At 44.1% G+C, this 26,997-nt stretch overlaps 1 protein-coding gene across 1 annotated transcript in view; it reads right to left on the bottom strand.

The window, feature by feature from the left end:
* Positions 1-26,997, bottom strand: part of BRINP1 (BMP/retinoic acid inducible neural specific 1) — a 200,643-nt gene that overhangs the window by 45,588 nt on the left and 128,058 nt on the right. Inside the window, exons 4-5 of the mRNA XM_027964072.3 lie at positions 20,755-20,924; positions 17,741-17,846 (exon numbers count right to left, since the gene is read on the bottom strand). Of these exons, the coding sequence (XP_027819873.1) occupies positions 17,741-17,846; positions 20,755-20,924 (276 nt within the window). The remainder of the gene's footprint in view (positions 1-17,740; positions 17,847-20,754; positions 20,925-26,997) is intronic.

Raw genomic sequence — 26,997 nt, 5'->3', positions numbered from 1 at the left:
GTGAGCTGGGGAACATTTCACGTCTGGAATAGAGGACCCTATCAACAAAAACTGAGGTGCTCCTGAGATCTGGAGATTTTCGGCCCACCTTCATCTCTGCTTCTCTTTTGTTGACAGGAACTCTGAGCCTCTTTCTCCTTCCTTCAATGAGAAGTACCTGAAGAACTGCTCGAGGAGACTTTCTTCCTTTCTAAAGACACAGAGGGGCTACCTGGATATTCAAAACGAAAGCTCAGAATCCAAGAGACAAACGCTGTAGCTGATGACTCAAACAGAGAGAGCAGCATGATGTCTGGTTAAGCAGTGTTTAATAGATATATTTCAAATATCAAATAAGTCAGGCACCTGTTACAGAGATGAAGGAAAATAAGCCTGGACACAGTAGTCACAGGTGATTTTGTGATGTGGGCAGAGTCCTGAAACACAAGCCTGGTCTTAACAGATAAGGAAGGGCAACCACAGTGCTCCATGGAGAGGGCACACTTTGAGCAGAGATGGGTCAGTGTGGGCATACCTTGGGTCCCTCTAAGTTTTGTTCAAGGCAAGGGCTTTACGGCTTCCTGTTTTTTCCTCAGCTTTGTTGTATTTTATTCTATATCCTAATTGCCTAATATAGTAATATGTTTGATGAATTTGCTCTTTTCTGACCTATTTCATTAAATATTAAATGCATGTTCTCTTACAGGGCTAAGAGAGGGAAAAATACAGGTTCTATTTAGGTTGAGATTAAATATTTTTGTATCTTGTTCTTGCATCAGAATGTGGCCCCCTGTAGATATCTCAGAGCCCTATAGGAGTCCCAGCTGTTGTCTTGTACCTGCTAAGTTCTGCTTGTCAAATTCTGTCCATTTCTGAAAAGCACGAGGTGAGGAGAACAACAACAAGGACTCTACCTTTTGCAAAAAGTCAGCTTGACCCCCTTCCTGTGAAAGCCCAGGGATTTCAGACTGGCAGATAAAGGACTTTATGGCTTCGGCAGCCATTCTGAACCCCAGTGTAATGAAGGCATGCAGGTCAATTACCCATCTGTTTGTGTTTCTATTGCTGTGAATTACAGTATCCATCGCTGACAGCTCATTGGAGTGGAATGGAAATAAGACGATAATTCACCGGGTGAAACTGTGCAGAAAGGGCGAAAAGGCTATGATCTCATTCAGAAGTTCAGCCTTGTCTCCATGACCGGTCATCTGTGCTCTGGGAAATGAGGAAAGGCAGCTACCTGGGGGGACAGTGGGCGGGTCTCACTCCCCCTTCTGGATGGAGCGCCCTTTTGTTTTCTCAGGTATCCTTATCTATCCTGCAGGATCTTAAGGAGGAAACTTGGAACACTTGGAGGAAAAACACAGATAAGCAAAATTTCGCACAATAAAATGAAAACCTTTTTTAACTGTCAGAATTTTTGAGGGATGAAACAGCTTGCCTTAGTAGATAAAGGGCTTCTCGTCACTGGAAATACAGAAGCAGAATCTGAAAGCTGACATTGTAGAGATGCTCCCAAAACCCATTCATGCATATTCAGAGCCCCTCCCTGGAGTGTCCTCCTTTGGAAAAAATTATACACACCCACCTCTGAGTGGCTCAGATTGTAAGGAGTCTGCCCACAAAGCAGGAGACCCGGGTTTGATCCTGGGGTTGGGAAGATCCCCTGGAGAAGGGAATGGCAACCCACTCCAGTATTCTTGCCTGGAGAATTCCACGGACAGAGGAGACTGCCTGGCTACACTTCATGGGGTCCCAAAGAGTAGGACACAACTGAGCGACTTTCACATTCACCCTCTGAACTCAGATAGGTTCCCATGGCATGTTTTGGCTAATGAAATGTGTAAGTGATATGTGCGACTTCCAAAGTGATGCTACAAGAACCAACATACGGGCCCCTCAGTTTCTCTCGGCCCATCACCACCACAGCAGCCAGGTTCCATCTAGAGGCCACCACTGCTCTCCATACAGGGGCCTTCATTCTGTGAAGCAGAATCACACCTGACTTGTGGCTGCGATGCAGAATCAGTAAGAAATGAATACTCACATTTGCCAACCACTGGGATTCAAGGATTGTCTGTTAGCACAACATAACTTAGCATATACTGACAGATACAGGAATCGGCAAACTGGGGCCATGAGCCTATTTTCACAAACTAACTTTATTGGAACACAACCACACAGACTGAAGTCTCATTTACAGCTGCTTTCACATCACAACAGAGGAGCAGATAACTTGCATTAGAGACTGCGTGTGACCCACAAAGCCTAGAATATTTGCCACCTGGCTCTTTACAGAAGACGTCTGCCAGCCCCATACTAGTTGATCACTGTGATTTTTTGAACCTTGATATTCTATGAATCTGTTCTGTGCTGGTCTTATTTCAATTATTAAGCAAAGATCGACTCAGTTCAGTTCAGTTGCTCAGTCGTGTCCCACTCTTTGTGACCCCATGAATCGCAGCACGCCAGGCCTCCCTGTCCATCACCATCTCCCGGAGTTCACTCAAGCTCACGTCCATCAAGTCGGTGATCCCATCCAGCCATCTCATTCTCTGTTGTCCCCTTTCCTCCTGCCCCCAATCTCTCCCAGCACCAGAGTGGTGACTGCAGCCATGAAATTAAGAGATGCTTACTCCTTGGAAGAAAAGTTATGACCAACCTAGATAGCATATTCAAAAGCAGAGACACTACTTTGCCAACAAAGGTCCATCTAGTCAAGGCTATGGTTTTTCCAGTGGTCATATATGGATGTGAGAGTCGGACTGTGAAGAAAGCTGAGTGCCGAAGAACTGACGCTTTTGAACTGTGGTGTGGGAGAAGACTCTTGAGAGTCCCTTGGACTGCAAGGAGATCCAAGCAGTCCATCCTAAAGGAGATCAGCCCTGGGTGTTCTTTGGAAGGAATGAAGCTAAAGCTGAAACTCCAGTACTTTGGCCACCTCATGTGAAGAGTTGACTCATTGGAATATCGATTAGGCATATGTTATGTGCCAGGCCCTCTTTTAGGTCTTGGAGAAAAGGTTAGAAGCAAAATCTGTGCTCTCTCAGAACTTACTTTTCAGTGGGAGAGGCAATCAGAGGAGAATTTAAACTGACAGAAGTGATTGGGGGCAGGGAGACTTCTAAATGACAATTTTAACTTGGAAAAAGAGAGTATGGTCTAAACTATGAAATCATCAATGATAAGCAGGCCGACATACCTTTTTTTTTTCTCCAACATACTTTTAAAATTCAGTTTCATAAAATTGCACCATGAAGATACCCTTGAAACTGAAGAAGAGGTTGAGTCAATTTAAATCTGAGCTTCTTCACAGAATTCATGATGAAACGCAAACTACACTTCGCAGACTCCATCACCTGATCCCTGGATCAGCTGATGTCTGCAGATTCTTTTATCCCCCGTCTCTCTCTCTCTTTTTTGCGACATCCTGCACCACCACCAGCTCTGCTCCCAGAATGCAAGTTCTCTCTGCTCAAATTTTAGCTCTAGCTCTTACTAACTGTGTGACCTTGGGAAGTTAAGATAAAGAGGCTTCCCTTCTCCGATTCTCAGTTTTCTCATTAAAGTTCATGTGTAGGGTTGGTGTGAAAGTTAAATGAATAATTTTATACCTTGATTGTGGTGGCATCTTGATTACATGATTGGATATGTTTGTCATATTCATAGAACTGTTCACGTGGTAAATTTTTCTGGATGTAAATTTTATCTCAATGAATTAGAAAACAAAATCCATTGTGTAACCCATGTGAAGCTCACTGCATTAATGTGAGTGAGTGAATGAAAGTCGCTCAGTCGTGTCTGACTCTTTGTGACCCCATGGACTGTACAGTCCATGGAATTCTCCAGGCCGGAATACTGGAGTGGGGAGCCTTTCCCTTCTCCAGGGGAATCTTCCCAACCCAGGGATGGAGCCCAGGTCTCCCGCACTGCAGGCGGATTCTCAACCAGCTGAGCCCCCAGAGAGACCCCATAGCATTAATACACGACAGCTATTCCAAGTGACGTTATTTTCTGTGCTCACCCTGTTTCCCACTGCTTTCCCTGGAAGCCTTTGGCGATCTGAGGGGCCCCTCTGTAGACACCAAAAGCCTTGCATGCATCTCAGACTCTAATAGAGCAGGTACCGCGGCAAGTCTGCACACTTATGCTCATCTTCCTCCTGGTCTGTGAGCACCTCCTTGAATGCAAGGGACAGTTCGTCATTCATCTCCCACCTCCTCGTCATATGGCGCATGAAGGGGGTACCCAGGAACTAGTTTTGAACAAAGGTGAGTTTAGAGAAAATGTGCTTGAGAGAAGATTGTGGGTCTCTGTTCTGAGCTTAGTACATCTCACCTCTCTAGAGCTCTTCTCCATGAGCAGGGCCTGTGCTATCTTTCCTGACATCATAGCTTGAGACCTGAAGTTATTTTAACTTCAGCTCAATACTGTTAAGAAACATCTGAGTGAAGAAATGCACAAATCAAAAAAAAAAAAAAAAGAACCTTCTAAGATAACAATGATGCTAAAAGACTTGGCCACTAAACTCAGCACACATTTTGTTTGGGATCCATTGTTACAAATTATGATTCTTGAGAACTGTGACTGGCTTCTATGTCTTTGCATTCTTTCCACGATATCAAACACAAAACTAGATCACAGTACATGTGCAAAAATAAAGCTGTTCAATTCTGCCATGCTTAGAAAAGTCCTTTCATTCACCACTTTATTGAGGAAGACAATGTACTAGATGCTAGAGATATTGAAAATTAATAAGACGGTTTTGACCTCAAAGGGCCCCAGCTGGGTAGGAGAACAAAATTCTTAAATGCAGAATTAGGATAAAATATACACACATTTCAGCAGAAGGAATAAGGAAAAGCCTTCTACATTTGTAAGAGCAGAGGGAAAGTTATTTTGGACAGGATTTAACCCAGATGATATTATATTAATAGTCCAGCATTTGCCAAGTTGTATGACCCAGAATCATGGACCTGCACATGTAACCAAGATCAAATACATTCAGGAGACTGTGTGTATTCAGTCCGGCTCTTGAGGCCCATAATACACAGTAGCCGGTCAAGGCACTGCAAAGCCATGTCGTAAGGAAGTGTGGTTTGCGTTGCTTAAGCCAGCGTTTCAGAACTACTGAGCTTTGGTTAACTTTCTGTTTCATAACAAAGACCCCCCAGATCCCAGCGGTTTCCAACCACAAAAGGATTCTTTCTTGCTCATGTTTCAAGATGCCAGACACACACACACACACACACACACACACGTTATATGATTTCAATCATATGAAAGTTCAGAGCAGGCAAATACATAGAGGCAGAAATGCAATCAGTAGTTGCCAGGAACTGGAGGGAGTGAAGAACAGAGAGGCCTGTTTAATGCATACAGAATTTCCACATGGGATGGTTAGAAAGTTCTGGAACCAGTTAGGGATGGTAGTTGCACAGCACTGTGAATAGGCTTAATGCCACTGAACTGTGCACTTTAAAATGCCTACAACATTAAACTTTGTCATGTATATTTCATTGCAATTTAAAAAAAATGCTAAGATTCAAAGCAAATTGATTTGACAGTTCACATAAATTTAAATCAGTAAATATATATTGGGCATATACTATATAAGTAAGAGCACACATCAAGTAAGTAAAAACTGAATAATGAGCACATTTAAAAGGATATGGATTCTACTTTCAGGGAGCTTGACTGGAATTTAGTAGCAAATATGAACAATCGTGCACATAACAAAAGGTAGAATGCACCCAGGATACAGTGAAATGCATTGAAAGAGCTATGTTCACAGTGCCAAAGGAGAGCTTAATTCCACCTAAGAAATTCTGACAGGTAAGAACAAAAGATAAAAATAAAAAATAAATAAATAAACAAACAGGTACCTTGTTTAAAGAGAGTCAATATATTAATTTCTATGGGTGATTTAGGTTTTGACCACCCTGATGCCTGATTTCTGTACAGTCAATGAGATCAACAAGGAATCGAGTGGGACGTGGTGGTTAAAGTAGATCAAACAGTCTCATTGATCACTGATCAGTCCAGGATTTCTGCGCTGCACACTTGGCCACAAGTTTATTGAAAGGCAGAGCCTCACATGACCACACACCAACAGATGAACCCTCTAACAGGCCTTCCCTCAACACAGCTTGGAGAAGGGAATGACAACCACTCCAGTGTTCTTGCCTGGAGAGTTCCTTGGACAGAGGAGTCTGGCGGCCTACAGTCCACGTGGTTGTAAAGAGTCAGACACGACTGAGCGGCTAACACACACACACACAATACAGCTAATACTCCATCGGCATACCTAGCTCTTTCTATACAGATCTGGGTTTTGAGTCACCACTTTATTCCAGGTTTCCCCTGGTCAGAGGCAGCCCTTTTTATCATCATCTACAGCTGGAATGTTGCAAGGCTCTCACAATCATCTGTTCTAAAGGGTATTTTGATCTTTTATGGTTCTGGATTCTTTTGAGAGTATGAGAATAGCTATGGAAATGGCACGCCTACACACATCCACAAGTTGGCAAGTAATTTTAGGAAAATCACAGACTTTCAAAAGTCAACAGCAAAACCTATCGGTGCATAGAAAGGGCTACAGAACTACCGGCTCCAATAAAAACCATGATTACGATATAAATTTCAGGTTGAGACACGATGTAGTACGTACTTAAAGAGCACTGCCACTGAGGGGACATGGGCTCGAATTCCTGCTCTGCTGACTACAAGACAGTTAATTAACATCTGTGAGCCTCAATTCACAAAACTGCAAAATGGATTGTGTTGAGGTTTCCACGATAGACTGATATAAAAGAATGAACTCTATTCCTGGCATGTGAGAATTATCCAGGAAATCATCTATTACTTTATATCAATCCTCTTGGTTTTAGCAGAGAAGGCAATGGCACCCCACTCCAGTACTCTCGCCTGGAAAATCCCATGGATGGAGGAACTTGGTAGGCTGCAGTCCATGGGGTCGCTAAGAGTCAGACACGACTGAGCGACTTCACTTTCACTTTTTACTTTCATGCACTGGAGAAGGAAATGGCAACCCACTCCAGTGTTTTTGCCTGGAGAATCCCAGGGACGGAGGAGCCTGGTGGGCTGTCATCTGTGGGGTCGCACAGGGTTGGACACGACTGAAGCAATTTAGCAGCAGCAGCAGCAGCAGAAGCCTTCGTTTTAGGACAGATGCTTTCCATATATGTGTTAAGTGTTAAGTCACTCAGTCATGTGTCAACTCTTTGTGAACCCCATGGACTGCAGCCTGCCAGGCTCCATCCATGGAATTGTCCAGGCGATATTACTGGAGTGGGTTACCCTTTCCTTCTCCAGGGGATCTTCTCAACCCAGGGATCAAACTCAGGTCTCCCGCATTGCAGGCAGATTTTTTTTTACCATCTGAACTTTCTACATATTTTCCAAATAAACGCAGAACCATGGCTCTGAGACGGGGGTATTTTCATTCCCATTTTGTGCAGATTCAGTTCAGTTCAGTCGTGTCCAACTCTTTGCGACCCCATGGACTGCAGCATACCAGGGTTCCCTATCCATCACCAACTCCGGGAGCTTGCTCAAACTCCTGTCCATCAAGTCGGTGATGCCATCCAACCATCTCATCCTCTGTCGTCCCCTTCTTCTCCTGCCTTCAGTCTTTCCCAGCATCAGGATTTTTCCAGTGGGTCAGTTCTTCGCATCAGGTGGCCAAAGTATTGGAGCTTCAGCATCAGTCGGACTAATTTTGCAGATTAGAAGACCAGAAGAAGCTCAGAGGCTTAATTATCTAGTTCAAGGACTTAGCACTTTCACATTTGCTCTGGGATCCTCCCATCCTGGGTCTCTCTGCTGGCTCAGTGGTAAAGGATTCATCTGCCGGTGCAGGAGACACAGGATAGATCCCTGGGTCGGGAAGATCCTCTAGAGGAGGAAATGGCAACCCACTCCAGTATTCTTATTAGGGAAATCCCACGGACCCAGGAGCCTGATGGGCTCCAGTCACAAAGAGGTGGACATGACTGAGCAACTGCGCATGCGTGCCTCCCTATTCTACTTATGCTCTGATCCAGTCTTTAATCGGTATCTTCAATCTCCTTACCAAGAGGAACTCCACTTTTTCTCACAAGGCAGAGAACACACTGCTCCTTGGCTCATAAAGGAAAACCAATATTTGGACTCAAGCAGTTGGGTGGAAGTCAGCAATCCCATTTGTCATGAAGACGCTGCTCTTTTGTTCCACGGGCTTTTACAGACAGAGCCGCGGGAAGGCGGAAATTCGGATCCCCATCAGTGCCTCCTAGACCCCGGCTAATCAGCAAGAAGGCCCTTAGTCACGAGTCATTGCCTGCGACCCCGGGCTAATTCTTAATGAGGATTCAGCCCAAAGCTGCTGACTAGAGCCAGCGCTGGGAGCCATCACTCGGCGCTCCCGCTGGGGTCACAAGGCCGCCGGGGGCGCGGGGCTTCATGAAAGAAAGACGGAATCACCTTCCTTCCTCTCTTCCTCTACCACTGCAGCTGCGCAGGGATTTAGTCCCATTCTCTCCGCACGGAGAATGTGCTGCACTGACTCGAAGCTCCCGGAGAAAAGCTATCTTGGCACCAGGCAGCCAGGAGCCAGAAGCTGGGGGGTGGGGGCCTTGGGAAAGTGACTTTACCTTGGGAGGCCTCAGTTTCTTCATCTGTGTAATGGGGAGCATAATCCCTAGCTCTCAGTTGGTGGGAGAGATAAACCAGCTCATGGGTATAAGCACGATGCCTGAGAAGCTGTAACAGCTCAAAATAATGTTGCTTTTAAACAGCTCCACACGCTCTGCCCTCTCTGTCTCCTACTTGATGCAAGAGGCTTTGAAAATCATCTCTGTTCAGTTTATGATGTGAACGGCCGAGGAAAGGGGCTCGCTCCTTCTCCGCGGCGCCTCCTCTCGCCCCTCCCTCTCCTCCTCGCCTCGCCTCTTCTTCACCCCCCTGCTCCTCTCCCCTTTTCTTCTCTGCCCTTCCCCCACCCTCCTCCACCCTTCACCTCCTCACCCTTCACCTCCACCCTTCACCGGCTCTCGCCTCCCTTTCTTCCCACGCCAGTTTCCCTTCCTCTTCTCTCCTTCCCCCAGCCTCCTGGTCCTCCGCCTTCTCTGGTCACCATTACACCGATACTACACCAACTTCCAGTTCAGCAAATAGATATTATATGAGTCCCAGTGGCCACAGCACTATATTTAATACAATGAAACACAAAGTTGGCAAAATCCCTTCCTCAAGGAAGCCTATGATTAAATTTAATAAGAAAGGTAAAACCTAAACAAAATGAACATGTTGCAAGATGAAGTTAAAAAAAAATGCCATACAAGGGGTCTTAAAAGAGGCTCCTGGGAAGAGGCGGCATTTGGGAGAGTACAGGGGCCTGGCTCTCGCCTGAAAGGTAGAACCTCCAAAGCGGCCGAAAAGGCATATGCCCTCTGAAGAATGCTCTCCATGCAGGAAGGGAGGCTCCTGGCACGGAGGAGGCCTCAGGACATCGTTCTTTCAGGTTGAACTGGATCCGGCATGATGTGGAATGAGAATCATTAGAATTCAGAGCAAATGGAGCTCACTATGGGCTGGGTGATTCATTCATTTAATTATTCAACTATCTATAAATTCATTTAACACATGTCTTCCGTGTATGTACGCTGTTTATGAGCCGGATTCTATATATCATGTTAGAGACAGAGATGGCCCTTAGCAATGAGGAATTTATACTCCAACTAGGCAGTCAGATTAATAATAATACGTGACAGAGAGTGAGAAGAAGATGCGCAGGGTGTCTAACAAGCTGAGCAGGTGCAGGAAGAGGGGCTTTCCAGGGAGAAGCGGAAGCCCAGGAACTGGAGAAATGATGTCCAAAGGTGCAAAGTAATAAAAACAACAGCAACAAAGATGCCCACAGTAAGCTGTAAGAAATTTTACAGGCCTGGAGTAAGGATACGGGTATGTACTGGATGGTGGAATATGACAAAGCCAAGAAAACAGGCTTTGATTCTCACCAGCATGGCGCCCAGGTCTATACCTTATACCCAGCTCAGAGACTCGGAAGGGTTTTAAGCAGAGAAGTAACAGTATTTGATTTGGTGCTAGGAAGAACATACTGGCTGCTTAGATGGGGATGGATCAGCAGAAGCGATCAGAATCAAGAAAACTGGTTTGACAATCATTGCAAGGATCCTGGGAAGAGAGAAATGGTGATGGGAGGAGGTGAGCCAAGACAAGGTAGAGAAGGAAGGATTCCTGATGAGAGGATGGACATCTGTGTTGGGCGTGGATAGATGGACTGAACTCAATGAACGAGAGAAGAGCCGTCATTTAGGGCATGAGTAGATTCCGAGGGCATCAGTGATAGGTGACGGAGACTGCTCTGGAAGGAGCTGAGCTTTCAAGAAGAGACAGGGGAAAAAAGAAAGGGAAAGGAGGAGGAAGAAGGAGGGAAGGAAAAAGGGGGAAGCAGAGGAGAAATAATTCAAGATCAGTAAGTGATCTTAAGATCTTAAAGTGATTTCTAAAAGGAAATCAGTCCTGAATATTCATTGGAAGGACTGATGCTGAAGCTGAAACTCCAATACTCTGGCCACTAATGCGAAGAACTGATTCACTGGAAAAGACTTTGAAGCTGGGAAAGACTGAAGGCAGGAGGAGAAGGAGACGACAGAGGATGAGATGGTTGGATGGTATCACTGACTCGATGGACATGAGTTTCAGCAAGCTCCAGGAATTGGTGATGGACAGGGAAGCCTGGCGTGCTGCAGTCCATGGGGTCGCATAGAGTCGGACACGACTGAGCAGCTGAACTGAACTGAAAATCTGAAAAATCTTTTTTAACAGGTCAATGAAAAGTGACCAGGAGTAAAGTTGAAGAAACTGGCCCTGTTACCACAACTGTGAACCGGACCCACATTTGGGTCCATATATTGTTTTTCCCTTTACCCTGTGCGAACTTGCAGGAGGTCTTATCTAAGGTAAATAATCCCAGTCATATGCGAGATCCTATTCCCTCTTCCCTGCTCAACCATAACCTCAGTGGAGCAAAATCCCTCTTGCTCACAGAATCAAGGTTTCCCTCTCTGAAGATAACTCCCCGACAACATATCAGAGTTTTGTTGCTTCTATATTAAAAAAGAAGAAAAATTCAGGGACCCCACATCACCTTCTGCTACTGTACCATTTATGGTGAGATTCCTCAGGAGTGTTTGCTAAAGCCCTGCCCTCACTTCCTCTCTTCTCATTTTCTCTTGAAGCCAGTCTATTCAGGCTTCCACTCCCACAACTCTACTGAGGCTTTGTTCTCAGGGTCACCCATGCCTTCCATGTTGCTGACCCCACTACTCTCTTCTCATATCCATCTTACCCATCCCATCAGCAGCCATTCGCACAATTGACAATGACCTCTCCACCTGATTCCTAGGGTGCCACATTCTCTTGGCTCTCTTCCCATCACTGCCTCCACTCTGCTCCTCAGACAGTTCTTAGCTTCCTTTTCCTGTTCCTCATTATGATGCCATTATCCCAACTTATAAATATTAAATTCCCCATGGCTCAATCACTGGGCTCCTTCTTTTCTCTATCTATACCCTCTCTCAAGGTGATCTTACCCAACCGCACATCATTAGATATCATCCCTATGCTAATTTACATCACTGTCGTCTCCCCTGACTTTCCAAATGTCCACTCAACGTAGACATAACAGACTTCTCAAACCTGGGTTCAAACCCAATTCCTCACGGCCCATCAAGACATATCCCTTCCACAGTATTCGCCATAGCAGGAAGGGAGCCCGACCACTGCAGCTCATACAAAACTCCGGGAACATCCTCTGTTTCTCTCCTTCTCTCATAAGTGTTTCCTCAGTCCGCTGACAAAGAATGTCAGCAGTACTTGAATTAAACGTATAGCCATAATTCAGCCACTTCTTACAGCCCTCACAGTCACTATCAGTGGCCCAGGCTGTCATTTTTCTCTCACCTTAATAAATATGATGGCCTTCTAGCTGGGTTCCTTGTATGTGATCTTGCCCTCGACAAGCCTCTTCTACAGAACAGTCACAGTAATTCATGTAAAATGGAAGTCAGGTCCAGTTATTCCACCGCCCGTATTTGCAATGGCTTCTCATTTCATTCAGAGCAAAATCTAAAGCCTGTTCCATGGTCTACAAATTTCTAGGTGACCTATTCCCTCACTATCTCTCTGACTGTAAAGAAAATATATTTCTGTGTTTACGTGTTTAATGTCTGCTCGCCCAACACCCTCACACTCAATGTAAACTCCAAAATGACTGAGAGTTAGCTCATTCAGGGCTCTATATCCTGTTCTTAAAACAATGTCTGATGTATAGCTGACATTCAATAAATATTACTAAATGAGTAAGGGAATGTGTGAATGAATACATTTCTGAATTACCCCTTGATTTCAGCAAACTATTCTTTCTGCATCCCTTTCCACGTCAGTGAGCTACGGAGGCAGAGGTCTGTTCTCTGTACATCCATCTCACCAGATGGATACTCAATTCAATTACACGACAATGTCGGTGAAACACCCAATGGGCTTCTTGGAGAGAGAAAGATAAAAATGAGAAGTTATCATTATGCCATTAGCATTATTACAAGTAGCTCGGTGGTTGCTGCTTTGACTACTAATAGCCTCTGTTCATTTCCATGATTCTTTCTCATTTCGAGTCTCCGTCTCCAAACTTCCTTTTTTTTTTTTTAATTTTTCTATTTCTCTCCACCTTTGCCTAGTTCTGTGAACCTTTAATGAAACAGCACAAAGTGAAGGTCATTTGAGTGCCATTTGTATAATCCTCCATCTACCCTAATAAACCTGCAGAATCTGCCCCCAACCCTCAGGCAGAGGCATTAGGAGGGACCAGAGGAATATGGAGCTACCCATTTTAAGAGGGAGAAACCCTAAAGTCAGGCTGTTGGGGTTAAAATCCCAGCTCAGTGGCTTATTAAGAAACCTCTCTTCAGCCCCAGTCTCACCTACAAACTGGGAATGTTGTTTATCTATGCTTCCCTTATAAATGCTGTGAGCATTAAAAATGCAATAAATCCCATTATATAAAACAGATACAAGTTAAATAAAAAGAAACACATAAATGTAAGTGTAGTAAAACTAAATTAACACAGCTCCTGGCACACAAGGACATGCTTAATAAGCAGCGTCTGTTATTTCTGGTTCTTCAACCCGCAAGTCCATGCAGCTTCCCTTTAGGCTGGGCTGGACCACCTGCTGCTCTTTTATGTCTCCATTTTATTCACGTTTTCTTTTTGCAGAGGATGTCAAAATAGAGCACATTATTAAATAAAAAGCGTAATAGCTGCATATTTTATACACAGAAATGTACACATATAAGTCATGCGTGTATAGCTGTATCGATCTTCACAAAGTAAACACATCCGTGTGTGCCATCGTGATCAAAACCTTACCAAGACCTCCAGAAACCTCTCTCATCTCTTTCCCATCACTCCCCTGTTCCTCCTCTGCAAAGGAATCCTGAAACAGTGTGTGTGTCTAACTGTTTCTGACTGGTGGAAAGAGCAGAATCATAACAGCATCTCCTCTTTCCTGTCTGGCTTCTTTAATTCTGTGTTTCTTTTTATAATACTTTTTCTTTCGGGTCTTGCTTGTGGCACCTGGGCTCTTTCCTTGGGGAGCGTGGGCTTCTCTCTAGTTGTGGACTAGGGCTTAGTTGATCTGCGACACGTATGATTTTAGTTCCCCGACCAGGGATTAAATCGGCGTCGCCTGCAGATTCTTAACCAGTGGACCACCAGGGAAGTCTCTCTTGAATTCAGTGTTACATTCATGAGCTTCTTCCATACTGCTGCATAGAACAGTAGTTTAGGGACCCCTCCGGTGGTGCAGTGCTTAAGAATCTGTCTTTCAGCACGTGGGACATGGGTTCCATCCCTGGTGGGGGAACTAAGGTCTCCAATGTCACGGGGCAACTAAGCCCACGCGTTATAGCGACTGGGCCCGTGTTCCACCACTAGAGAAAGCCCGGACACTGAGATGAAGACCCAGAGCAGGGAAAATAAAATACGAATGGGAGTTTATTCTTTCTCATTTCTGTACTGTAGCCCGTCATGTGACTGTATGACAAATTATCCATTTTCTTGTTGATGGGGATTTGAGGGCTATTTCCATTTAGGAGACTCTTTTGAACAAAACTCGTGAACACTCATGATTTTTGGTGAACATATGTAATAATTCTCTTGGGCATATTCCTAGGAGTTGTAACTGTTGGGTCATGGGGTCAAGGCATATTGAGTTCTTAGTGGAAGCTGCCAAGAAGAGCTTTCCATAGTAATTTGGAAAATGTATTCTTCTGGAAGCAATGCGTGTACACACCCACTGTTCCACGTCATCACTCCTGGATATCGTCATTTTCCAACTGAGCCAGACTGACTGCTGTGTTACGACACTGGACTGTTTCAATCTACATTTTCTGAGGACAAGTAAAGCTATTCACTTTTTCAAATATCTGTTTGCCATTTTGATATTCTTGTTTCTGGAGTGCCTATTCATGTCTTTTCATCCCTCTTCCTGTCTCCCTGGACTGTCTGCCTTTTACTTACTGGTTTCAGAGGTTGTTTACAGATTTTGCGTGCTTCCTTGGTAGCTCTGCCTACAAGGCAGGAGGCCCAGGTTCGATCCTGGGGTGTCCATATTTTACACATCAGTTCTGGCTCAGATACATTTATCATTGATATTGCCTTCCACTCCATTGAATTTTCATTCTATGAATGGCATCTTCTGATGAACAGAAATTAATTTTAATGTAGTCCAATTTATCAACCTTTTTGTTTCACTCGCTGCTTTCTGTATGCTACTGAATAAATATCAGTTCAGTTCAGTTCAGTCGGGTCCGACTCTTTGCAACCCCATGAATCGCAGCACACCAGGCCTCCCTGTCCATCACCAACTCCCAGAGTTCACCCAAACTCATGTGCATCAAGTCGGTGATGCCATCCAGCCATCTCATCCTCTGTCATCCCCTTCTCCTCCTGCCCCCAGTCCCTCCCAGCATCAGGGTCTTTGGCAGCCAAAGTATTGGAGTTTCAGCTTTAGCATCAGTCCTTCCAATGAACACCCAGGACTGGTCTCCTTTAGGATGGACTGGTTAGATCTCCTTGCAGTCCAAGTATAAATATCAGCCTACCTCTAAATCAAGAGATACTCTTCTGTCTTACAGTAAGACGCTTCTCTGTTCTACTCTCCATCAGGAGAATATTTTTCTCCTTTCTATGACTCCTCTACCTAGACAGAACGAATTACCTTTTTATTTTCCTGAATCTCCATAATAATGTGCATTACTTTTACTATCTCTATTATATTACACACTACCTTGAATCATATGTATTTTCCTGTCCACCAGCTCTATCTTATCTTCTCACTCCAGTCACTCAAATATCTAAATTTTCATGTTCTTTTCACTAAATCCTGGTCATGATGCCTCCTAAGTAACTCCGAAATTGCTCTATTTCACTCCATCTCAACTGCTCCTTCCTAAATTTGTGACATTTCTTCTTGAATACTGCAGCAGTCCCTAACTAACTGGTCACCAACCTCTAATCTACTCTTTTTAATTAACTGACCACACAATAGCCAGATTGATCTTCCAAAACATTAATCTCTTCCTGCTATTTTGTTTTTTAAAACTCTTTCATGGTTCCTACTACTCTCAAATTAATGCTCACTTCATTTAAGTGCTTAGTGACTGAGCAACAAATACTGGAGCCAATGGCAGAGCTGGGTTTTGGAGGACTGAGGCTTATGCTACAGGTGCCTACTGAGGAAAGGAATTCAAAATCACATGGGAATGTGAATATTTAGAATGAGAAAAGTTAGGGACTTAGAAGGCCAGAGAGCCCTGGATCTTAAACTTCTGTAGCTTCAAGGTAAATCAGTTTCTAAATATCCCTAAGATCTTAATAACTTGCTAGCACCATCTTGCTCATCCTGTCTAAATTTACTCCAGATATAACTCACAGGTCTCTCTACCTCCTTCGTGCACAGCAGGGTGATCAGACACAGGTCGGAGCCACACTTCCTGGATTCAAACCCTGCTCTCACTCCGCAAGTTCACTATAGGCATCTCAGGAACTAACGGTGGAAATCTTAGCACCCCCAAGGTTGGTCAGCCTTTCTTCTCATTTCTTATCAGGCATGACCAAACCCATCTGTCTACTCTTTTCTCTAATAAAGAGGGATAGGATTATTCTTCATGTATTTGAGGTTTTGTTTTCTCGGCTTTTAACACTAGACTGTTCTCTTGACCTGAATTTCCCTGATGGATTTTCATTCACTGCTCCCAAGTGACACTGCCAAGCTTACCCCGTACCGCTTTCCAACCATCTTCTATTAACAGGAGCATGAATCAAAGAGTTGCCAAGGAACCAGAATATAAAAGTCATATTAGGCTCTGCTTAGCTCGATCTGCCAATCTAAACCCAACTTTCCTCCCACTGACATTCAGAATCACCTTTATCATATACCTTTCTAGAAGGTCACATTCTTAGCTCGCTCAAAGTCAAAGTATATGCCATTTTTTTCTGACTATAAAGTTAATACATGATCATTGTGGAAAAGTTAGAAAAGGAATTGGAAGCCTAAAATAAATCACCTCTAACCTAATCATCCAGAAGTAACCTCTTAACATCTCGGCATAATTCCTTGCAATTTTATTTTTCCTTATCCTTTTACATTAAGCTCATACCATTCCTTCAATCAAAATCATCCATTTTTAATTAACATCATACCAAATCATTTTGTAGTTGAAAATTCTTTACAAATAACATTTTAGCACCTGCCTAATATTATGTGGTATGGATGCTACATAATTCATTTAGTCTCCTCAGGTAGAAAATTGAGATCTTTACATTGTTTCTTTCTTTGCTATTATAAATTATGCTTTTTAAAACAGCACTATCTATACTTAAAAGTCTTATCATTCCCCCCCCCCCTACAACTTCTCTTCATGATGAATTAATCAGGATAAAATGACTGTGTTAAAACATGTTTCCTTCAAGGTCTTGAGTGTATATCGACTTTACATACAATAGATAATAAACAAATACAAATATATACTTCAACAAACTAATCCTTGGAATTATTGCAATTTTACTAGCAATCCCTAAGAGTGTTTGTCTTGCTCTGTTTTAGCCAGCACTGAATGTTCTCATTTGCAAACTCTGCTAAAAGCACACACACCTACACAAACACATATATATGTATGAATGTACTAAAAACTGCAAATGATTAACAAAGAAGGAGAAAGATTACATGGAACCCCAAATTCTATAAAGTGCCCTATAGTTTTTTGAATTCAAATAACATCTGCCAAAATACATTGAGAATCAAACACAATAATATAGGAAATTCAGATGCTATGATATGAAACTTTAATATATATTAGATCTGGAACATCTATAAATAACACTGTTTAGACATTTTCATCAAAATAATCAGATAAAGCTCACATTTCCATACTTTATCTCTGAAAACTAATTAATAACCATGAATTTAATGTCCCATATATGTTAAAATTTTAAAAAAGACATCAAATCACAACTGTCTTGATTTCCATATTTTTGGCTTTCATTGGTTTCTCTCTGCCTTTCATCTTCTGCTCCTTCCTCCCTCCCTTCTGGCCTCCTGACGCTCTCCCACCCCTCCTCCCGCAGGCTGCCCCTCCTCCCCGTCTCAGCCCCCATCACTTCCGCTGGCACCCTACCTTGGAGGTGCAGCTTGCTCTCGGTGCTCTGCAGAAGGACGGAACTCACAGAGTCCAGATTGTCGTAGCTGTTACAGCCCAGGGGCCCAGTGCGCGTCTCTGTGACCTGAGTGGACAGTGAGGGCGACAGGGGTGAGACAGGTGCCCTTGGCTGAGACAGGTCCTGCAGAGTCGGCCCCTAGCAGCGAAGCAGCAGCAGGGAGAGTCTCACTGCGCCCGTGGCCACCCCCCAAGCCCCTTGCCTGTGCCGAGGACCAGGGCTGACTGGCGCCAAGCGGTCAGGGTAGCAGGGCAGTCTAGCACAGACGGGAGCCAGACCGCCCAGATTCTACCCTTGGTTCTCATGTCACCGAGCCACTGTATTATGTGAACTAATAACAAGTGGAAACACAAAAGTGTATTTTGAAACCATGGGCTCTGGAAATAGGAGGGTCAGTGTTAAATCCTGGCTGGGCCATTGATTTGCTGTGTGACCACAGGCAGGCACTTCTCTAGGCTCCTGGAACCTGAAGCTAATAAATCCTCCCCATGAAGGCTGTGAGACTAACCCCGATGGGCGGAAGTGCCTGACACCTGGTGCATGTTCGATGATAGACATCTCATCACCAAGAGCCGTATGAAGGGCGATGCGCGTTAGTGATGAGTACGCACACATTGTCATTAGGCAAGAGCAATACACTCATTCCCATTTTCACATAAAAGTTAGCAAAAAGCACACTGGTGGTGTGTTTCTAAAACACTGTCTGAGAATAACTGAGGTGGTGGACAACAGCGCAAACAGCTGTTCTAAAAGATAACCTTGAAATATGAATGGGTTAGTATGTAAAGTGGCTTCTTCATCTCTTCGGTCTTTACTTTCTGTTATTTCACACAATCGTTGGTGGGCTTGTTTTGGGGTTTGCATCCTGCTGCTAAGACACAGCTCTGACTGCTATAGAGAAGGAGGATTCTAAGAAAGCCAGCTCCGCCTCTGTCCAGCAGTAGAGCTTGGGTCAGTAACTCCCCTGTATAAGCCTCAATTTCCCTATCTCTACAATATCGACCCTAACAGTAAAGGGATCATGTTTTTGAAGTGTTCAGCACTTAGGAAACAGTACATAAATGGAAGGTTATTAGGCTTTGCTTTTAAAAAGTAATTTATTCTTTTTTGTGTATAGAATAATAGCATGGTTATTGTTGAAAGACATTCAAAACTACCAATTCATCTTGCTATGGAGATACTCAGGAAGAGGAAACGACTGGAAAAGCTTCCCCACCTGGTTGGCTGCTCGTCTTAGACAAAGCTGGCAGGGAGGCCCATTCTAACCAGCGGGGTCTTGAAGTAGCCTCAAGAAATGGCTAGAAAAACCTGAGTCCCAGATTGAATGTCGAGGGTGGAGCTGTTGCAAGAATGGTTTCTTGAGCAGCCTCTGTCTAATTTCTCTGAGAAACTCCTCCTAAAGAGGCAGACTGCACCTCCAGGATGCACAAGAGAGGATTATCTCCCGACAGAGCTTCAATATCTCAATTCTGAGTCCCATCCTGGGGGGAGGGAACCATTTGGTGATAATGAAAACCAGGCCTTTGCTTGGCTACTCTGACTCCGATGGCTTCATAAAGCTCCAGCTCTCCGTGCCGAGTTCCCTAACAACATAATCCCCCCGATACAGGCGATTCTTCTCGGATAAGCTGGCTCTTTGTTTGTCGATCTGATTTATTTCTCTTCCTCCTCAGCAAGGCTCTCCCGCCCACGTTTCTTCTCTTCCCTTGGTCAATTTCTGACTCATCTGCCTGACTCCTACCAACACTCCCCTGCCACCCCCCAAGCCTTCACACACACACTATCTTGAGAGGCACCTTTTAATGTCTTGATAGAAGACTAACAACAACAGCAACTAAGTCTGCATTTTATTCAGAAGAAACCAGACTGAAGAATGAGAGGTAAAAAATGCAGGTATAATCTGGTTTAAGAGAACTTGAGATGCTAAAAAATCTTCACTGAAACCCTTCAAAGAACTAATCCTTTTTATCAAAAATGCCCTCCTTCAATTCTCTTTATAAAGGTAATCCTTGAATTTCTTATATTGAAAGTGAAGTATTTAAGTACCTATGCTCTAAGGCAGTGAGCTGAAACTTTACAGCTGCTCTTTCCAATATGGCTATTTAAATTTAAATACATTTTTAAAAAAACCTTGCAAATAATATAGTTTGTAAGCAGCCACACGTCATGAGCTCCATAACCCCATATGTCTAGTGGCTCCTGTCTTGGAGAGCACACATTCAGTGCTTTTCCATCATCTTGTAGGGGTCTACAGCACTGGGTAGATGAGCGTAACAGGCTGGCTGTTTTTATAAATACACTTTTACTGGAACTGGCTACGATCATTTTTTCTATACATTATCTATGGCTGATTTTGTTCTACAGCAGCATAGGTGAGTTGTAGCAACAGGGGTCATATGACCTGCAAATCTTGAAATATTTATTATTGGCTCTTGACAAAAAATATTCCTGACCCTGGTCTAGAGAGTAGAGTTCTAATCCCTGTTACTTAACTGGCTAGCTGTGTAACCCTGAACAAAAGTCTTTAACTTTTGGACCTCAGTGTTCACATCTGTAAAATGGGGAGAGGGAGATGAAAAACACGGATGTTAACCAATTACTGGCCTAGGCATAATCTGACTTCTGTGAACTCTATGACCTTGTGAAAATGAATTACCCAGTGTAGCCTCAGTTTCTTCACCTATAAAGGGTGCCTGGAAATCATTTACATAGAACTTGAAGAGTGAAAGAGAGTACTATGGATAATTACGCCTCATGACCACAGCCAGGGCTGCCTCAGGAAATCAGTACATGTGGTCTTAATGACAGTGCTCAGGGTATTATAGGGCATTGGACAACCTCAGTCAGGATGGCTGGCCAAGGGCACTGTCAGCTCCTTAGGAAGTAAGGAAGCTGGGGATTTCATTTGTCCATCGACTCAGACCACTTTAGTGCAATGCTGCTGTCTTAAGAACCTGCCACCCTCAAGCTGTACCTTGATTGCTCCTGTTGATATCTGGATCTCATGGAGCCTCCTCATGGTGCCGTCACGGTCAACAAAGTAGGATGATGCAAGCTGGTGCAGAGCTTCAACACTTTGCGTGGCATTCCCTGATTTTCTGTCCAGGCGAGTTTTGTCCATGTACATGGTCAAGGCCTCCTCCCCTGCAGGGAAAAGTAGAGAAGTCAGGCAGGCCGTTGAACTCCGTGAGGGGTAGAGAGGCTTCAGGGCTTCAAAGCAGACAATAGCTTTGGACCTCTAACTTGGCCCAGATTTCCTACTGCTTCTGAAAATCAAGAGCACAATGCAAGCAAGACAGTCCAGAAGTGGTGGTGAGCACAAAACTTCAACAGGAGGGGAATCGTGAAAACAAACTCAACTGATCCCTTCCCGCTCCTTTCTCCATCTCCTCTTGTTCTTTCTTACCACCCAGTTCCTCTTAGTCCTCCTCTCATTTCTCCCCTCTCCTCCCTCCTTGCTTCCTCCTTTCCTCCTTCTGCTACCCCTTCCCAGACAGACGGATGGACAGAGAGAGCGAGAGATGGGGGAGAGAGAGATAAGGCATAGTTTAGACACAAATACAGAGTAACTATGTGTCTGCAGAGAGAGGAAGAGCTAAACTGTCAGTCCTGTGAAAGCAGATACTGTCTGTATTATTGTTGTTGTGGTTTAATTGCTAAGTCATGTCTGACTCTTTTGCAACCTCACAGATTGCAGCCTGCCAGGCTCCTCTGTCCACGGGATTTCCCAGACAAGAATACTGAAGTGGGCTGCCATTTCCTTCTCCAGGGGATCTTCCCGACTCAGGACTCGAAGCTCAGTCTCCTACATCGCAGCTGGACTTTTTACCACTAAGCCACTGGGGAAGCCCGCTGTCTGTATTAGTCACTGCTCTAGGAGACTGGGGTCAATCCTTGGGTCGGAAAGATCCCTCAAAGGAGGAAATGGCTACCCACTCCAGTATTCTTGCCTGGAGAATTCCATAGACAGAGGGTTCGCAAAGAGATGGACACAACTGAGGGACTGCATGTAACATAATCCTTTGTCCAAAGTCTGGTGCTTGGGATATATTAATAATTAGCAGTTAATCCATCCACTTTTTTCATTTATTCGATAAATATTTCTTAAGCTACATTTTGGAGGAGAGGGGAGATGACAAGAAAGTTAGGCATAGCGTAGAAGAGATAGAGAGAGAAAACCTTACCTAATTTACTCCATGAAATTTTCCTTAGAAATAAATGCATGTGTTACTAACAGTACGAGTTTATGGTGGATTTTATTTTGGATAACAGGATGATTCATCAGAACTTCAGAAGGGAAGCTCCACCTAAACAGATATGATTCTTGCCCCTCTGGTTTCACTCTCAACTAACTGTGAACTTGGGGACATTTGTTAACCTCTCTGTTTCTCAGCTTATTCACGAATAAGATTAGAAGAAGAATAGCACCTATTCCATGGAGTAATTAAGAATAAATTAATTAATACATACAAAGTCCTTACATTAGAATCTGTTTGTTGTAGCAACCAAAATCATTTGGAATAGTAGCAGAACCGTTGATTCTAGAACTAGGCTGCCTGGATTTGAACTAGCTACAGGAGCCAGTTGCCTAATCTCTCGGCACTGCAGGCTCTCCATGCATGATACTGGAAGCAGAAACTGTGTTTGCCTCCTAGGTTGTCATAGCGTTAAATATGTTAATGACATGAAGTACCTGAGCTCTGCCTGGTCCAGAATGAGTTCTGCCATTGTTCAATACGGCACATTATCAATCGTATAAGACTTCTCCTTACTTTGCCTCAACCCAATACAATAGAGTCATCAGAGAATAAACGTTACCGATAACTTCCTGAGGACAAAAGGCTGATATCTAAGATAACTGAAATTTCTTTAGAATGCTGATGATTTTTTGAGTTAAAGGGAAGGTTAAAACACACACACACACACACAAAACAACTAATTTGGGAAGAACAGTGGTTATCCTAGGAGGCAGACACGGTCCTGACACACGTTAATCCCTCCGCCTTGGCCCCGCCATGACTGCGTTTAGAGCGTGGTTTCCTCGTGGTATGGAGTGCTCCCGGTGGAGCCTACAGTCTGTCTTTCAGCCAAACCATTCATTCTGCCTCCGTGCTCTATTCTTGCCCATTTTTCTCCCGGTCTTTCCTCAGACTCCATTTTTATTTCTTTATTTTCTGCTTGGAATGCCGTGATTTCCTCCCTCGGCATGTCTGGCTCCTGAAATCCTGTCCGGCTTTCTGAGCCCTATTCCAGGGTTGCCTCCTCTTACTGCCCTGCATCTGTGGCCTGGTGTCTCCTGTATACGCTTCAGAACCTGCTCCGTTATCACCTTCCTGGTGCGGCTTTCCCGGCCACACCCTCCCCTGCAAGACAGCTGTCATCACTTCGCTTTATCGCTCTCCAGGGAGTCCATTCTGTTTAGCTCCCATATATGCACTGTATTCCGTGTGTTCTGAGCACTCCGCCAGGCAACAGTGACAAGTGAGTAAGACAGCGCCCCCATCCTTAGAGTCACCCAGTGAATGAGTGTGCTGCCCAGTATAGGAGCCATTGGCCAAATGTGGTTGCTGGGCATCTGAAATCCGGTCATTCCAAACTGAGATGCACTGTGCCTATAAACTACACAGTGGAATCCCAAGAACTGGACAATGTAAAAAAAAAAAAAAAGCAAACTAAAATATCTCATTAACAACAAAGGCTGGAAAGGGTGTGGAGAAAATGGAACCTTCCTCTACTGTCAGTGGGAATGTAAACTGGTGCAGCCATTATGGAAAGTGGTATGGAGGCTCCTTAAAAAACTGAAAATGTGATCCAGCAATCGCAATCCTGGGCACATATCCAGCGAAATCTCTGATTTGGAAAGATCCATGTACCCGCGTTCATAGCAGCACTATTCACAACAGCCAAGGCAAGGAGACAACTCAACACTCATCAACAGATGCTTGTCTTATGAAGACGTGTTACATAGGTGCCATGGAATATTACCCAGTCATACAAGAGAATGAAACCGTGCCACTCACTACAACGTGGATGGACCTGGAGATGATTATACTAAGCGAAGTAAGAGAGAGAGACAAATATCACGTGATGTCACTTATATGCAGGTTCTAAAAAGTGATACAAGTGAGCTTATATGCAAACCAGATTCACAGACACAGAAAGCAAACTTATGGTTACCAAAGGGAGGAGGGTAGGATGGATAAATTAGGAGTGTGCAATTAACAGGTCCAAATTACTATACATAAAAGATAAGCAACAAGGATTTACTATATAATGCAGGGAACAATATTCAGTATCTTATAGTAACTTATTCAGTATCTTATAGTAACTTATAATGGGAAAGAATCTGAAAAAAAAATACACAACTGAATCACTCCGCTGTACATCTAAAAGTAACACAATGTTGTAAATCGACTATACTTCAATTACAAAATAAAAACAGACTAAGGAAAAAAAGAAATAAAAACATCAATAACAGTTTTTCATTACATGTTGAAATAATATTCTGGATATATTATGTGAGATAAAATATATGGTTAAATTGATTCTCCCCTTTTTCTTTTCACTTTTAAAAACGTGGTTGGAAAGTTGTAAATGGCACATGTGACTCACACTAGCGGCTGATGTCATATTTCGATTGGACGACACTGGTCTAGGGAGACAGACACACGCAGGAATCACTTCAAAACATAGGCCAGATGAAGAGTGAAGGTATAGCTGCGTGGGGTGGGATGCAGCCTGGAAGAGGGGTGCCTGCATCCCCATCGGTACTGCAGGACCCAAGCCACTGGTGACCTGATCGCCCCCAGCTGCGTCTGCTGTCACTCCAGCTATGCTCGGTCCTACACAAATGTGTCCTTTTTCCTCTCATGCTTGGGGCTCTGCTTTTCCTCCTGGCTGACTTCTACTCACCGCTCAGGTGGCACCAAACGCAACACCGCCTCTGGGAAGCCTCCCGTGAGTCACCAACTGTTTACTTAGGCTGAAGTAAGAACGCTAACCACATGCTTTCATGCATGGCCCCCTTTTATTTCTGCAGTTTGTTACCTGCTACACTTCCTGGTGATTGCTTGTTGAACAGCCTGTCTCTTTTACTAGAGAAGAAGCTCTGTGAAGTCAACGAGGATATAAGAGCCTTTCATCACTTCGTTGTCGTTGCCTAGCACAATCATATATTATGTGCTTAAGAAATGATCAGCATTTTATGAGTGGATGAAGGGATAAATACAGAAGTGGCCCGGCTCTACAGTGTTTGTTGAATGACATATCTTCCTTAACTACTAGACTGAAATCTCCCAGTGAGAAGATTTAGGATCATTAAAATTAATCTTTGGGTTCCCCATGCCTAGATTTAAGCTGAGTTCAGGATAAGACACTCATATCTGCACCTTCCCATGAAGCCTTTGGCAGTTATACAGGAGAACATACCGTCCATCCTTTGGATCTGCAGCAACCTGAACAGACTTGGCTTAATGATGACTTTATACTCAACAATTAGATGTTGAGTTCCAGAGGGTGAGTAGTGGCCTGAGGCAAGAAGGACTCTATCTGATTCTTCTTTGTAATGTTCCCAATGCTTCTCCCAGGTCAAATGAAGAGCCAAAGTTCAGTTACCATTTGATGGGTAGATGGATGTATGGATGGGGAGACAGATGATTAAATGGATAGATGAACAGATAGATGAATGGAGAAGTAAATGATTAAATAAGTCAATATAAGCTAGAAGTTAGAGCCAGGAGGCAGAGGAAATAAATATTACACGTGTCAGCTCAGGCTCTCTAAGGGGCCTGTGAAAGAGAAGGCGAAACAGCCCAGGTCCCTCAGGACTGAGAACTGGAAGAAGCAAACCTTAGATCAAGAGGGGTTAATGGGCTTCTTGCTGCATTATTAAGACTTAATTTCTTGTTTATTAAGAGAACATTCTGTTTAGAGTTGCTTTCCCATTTGGGCATTCCTGCAAATTGCCTCTTCACCCCTCATAGACCTTTCCTCAGTCTTTCTGTCCTCTGGGGGTTTTGTCTCACTCTCTGCAGCATTTCTTTTGGGGGGAGGACAAAGTGGGACATGCCGAGGATGGGCGATGAGGGGGAAATCCATCATCTAGCCTTTTGAGTCACTAGGGGACACTGTGCCCAGGAAAGGGAAGGGCATGTCTGGACTTCAGGTCTCTGGGGTATCCCTCAGCCTTTCCTTCTGAAAAGCCTTTCCTCAGCCTTTTCCCAGTGACTTAGTTCACAGCCTTCCTCTTAGCCAAGGGGAGCCCTCCCAAAATACAGGGTGGGTAATGAGTATACACACACACATTTACACAAGCACAAAACCATAGGCTTTCACACATTCAACAGACATCCCTGCAATATGCATACATCCACATACATGTGAAAGCTCACATGTACACATATATGTATACACTGCAACCATATTCACTGGTTCCAGGCATATGCACGTGTGCAATGCATATGTATGTATGTCCATATATAGATGAAGTTTCACGAAAGTATTAGCAGGCATCTGTGCAAGCGGGCATGTGCTCCCACGCACGTGTACAAGCTTAGCTATATGTATCACACAGACACCCAGCCTGCACGGTGTTCCCTTTGGTCTAAAATATAAGCTTCAGAGGAACCAAGGGGAATGACCATCCCTGTATTAACTGTCATTCCAGACCCCAATGTTTTCACTTCATCACTGTCCATAAAAGGCACTCACATCAAGTATTTTATGAGTCGAACAGCCCCAAAAGTGAGGATCCCAGAGAAACGTCTTAGATGTCAGCCCTCCCGCCGACTGTGCCCGACTGTGCCTCCTCCTCCTCGCTCCCTCTCCTTCCTCGTCTCTAAACGCATCTACTTGTCCCGTAAGTGACAGTTTAAGGATCGTCTTTTGTTGTTTGAGTATGCCCTCAGGACCTGACACCTCAAACAGCTCATCAAAGCAGTTCTTCTAAATGAATATGGTGTTCTCCTTAGGAAAAACTATAGTGGATACAATTCTCTGCACTTCCTTATATTTATATGGTAAAATGGAGAGCCAGGCAAGAAAGTGAACTTCTCTGCATCTGCCTTTCACCTAGTGAGTGGGAGGAAGGGGCTGTAGTCCTGAGTCCCCAGTGTGTGAGTCTCGCTAAACAGTAACACTCTGTGCTGTGCTCCGTCTCAGGCCTGTCTGATTCTCTGAGACCCCATGAACCGCAGCCCACCAGGCTCCTCTGTCTGTG

This window comes from Ovis aries, chromosome 2 (genome assembly GCF_016772045.2).
Source record: "Ovis aries strain OAR_USU_Benz2616 breed Rambouillet chromosome 2, ARS-UI_Ramb_v3.0, whole genome shotgun sequence".
Taxonomy (NCBI): Eukaryota; Metazoa; Chordata; class Mammalia; order Artiodactyla; family Bovidae; genus Ovis; species Ovis aries.
The sequence above is the reverse complement of the archived record's forward strand: the minus strand, read 5'-3'. Positions and strand labels throughout refer to the sequence as shown.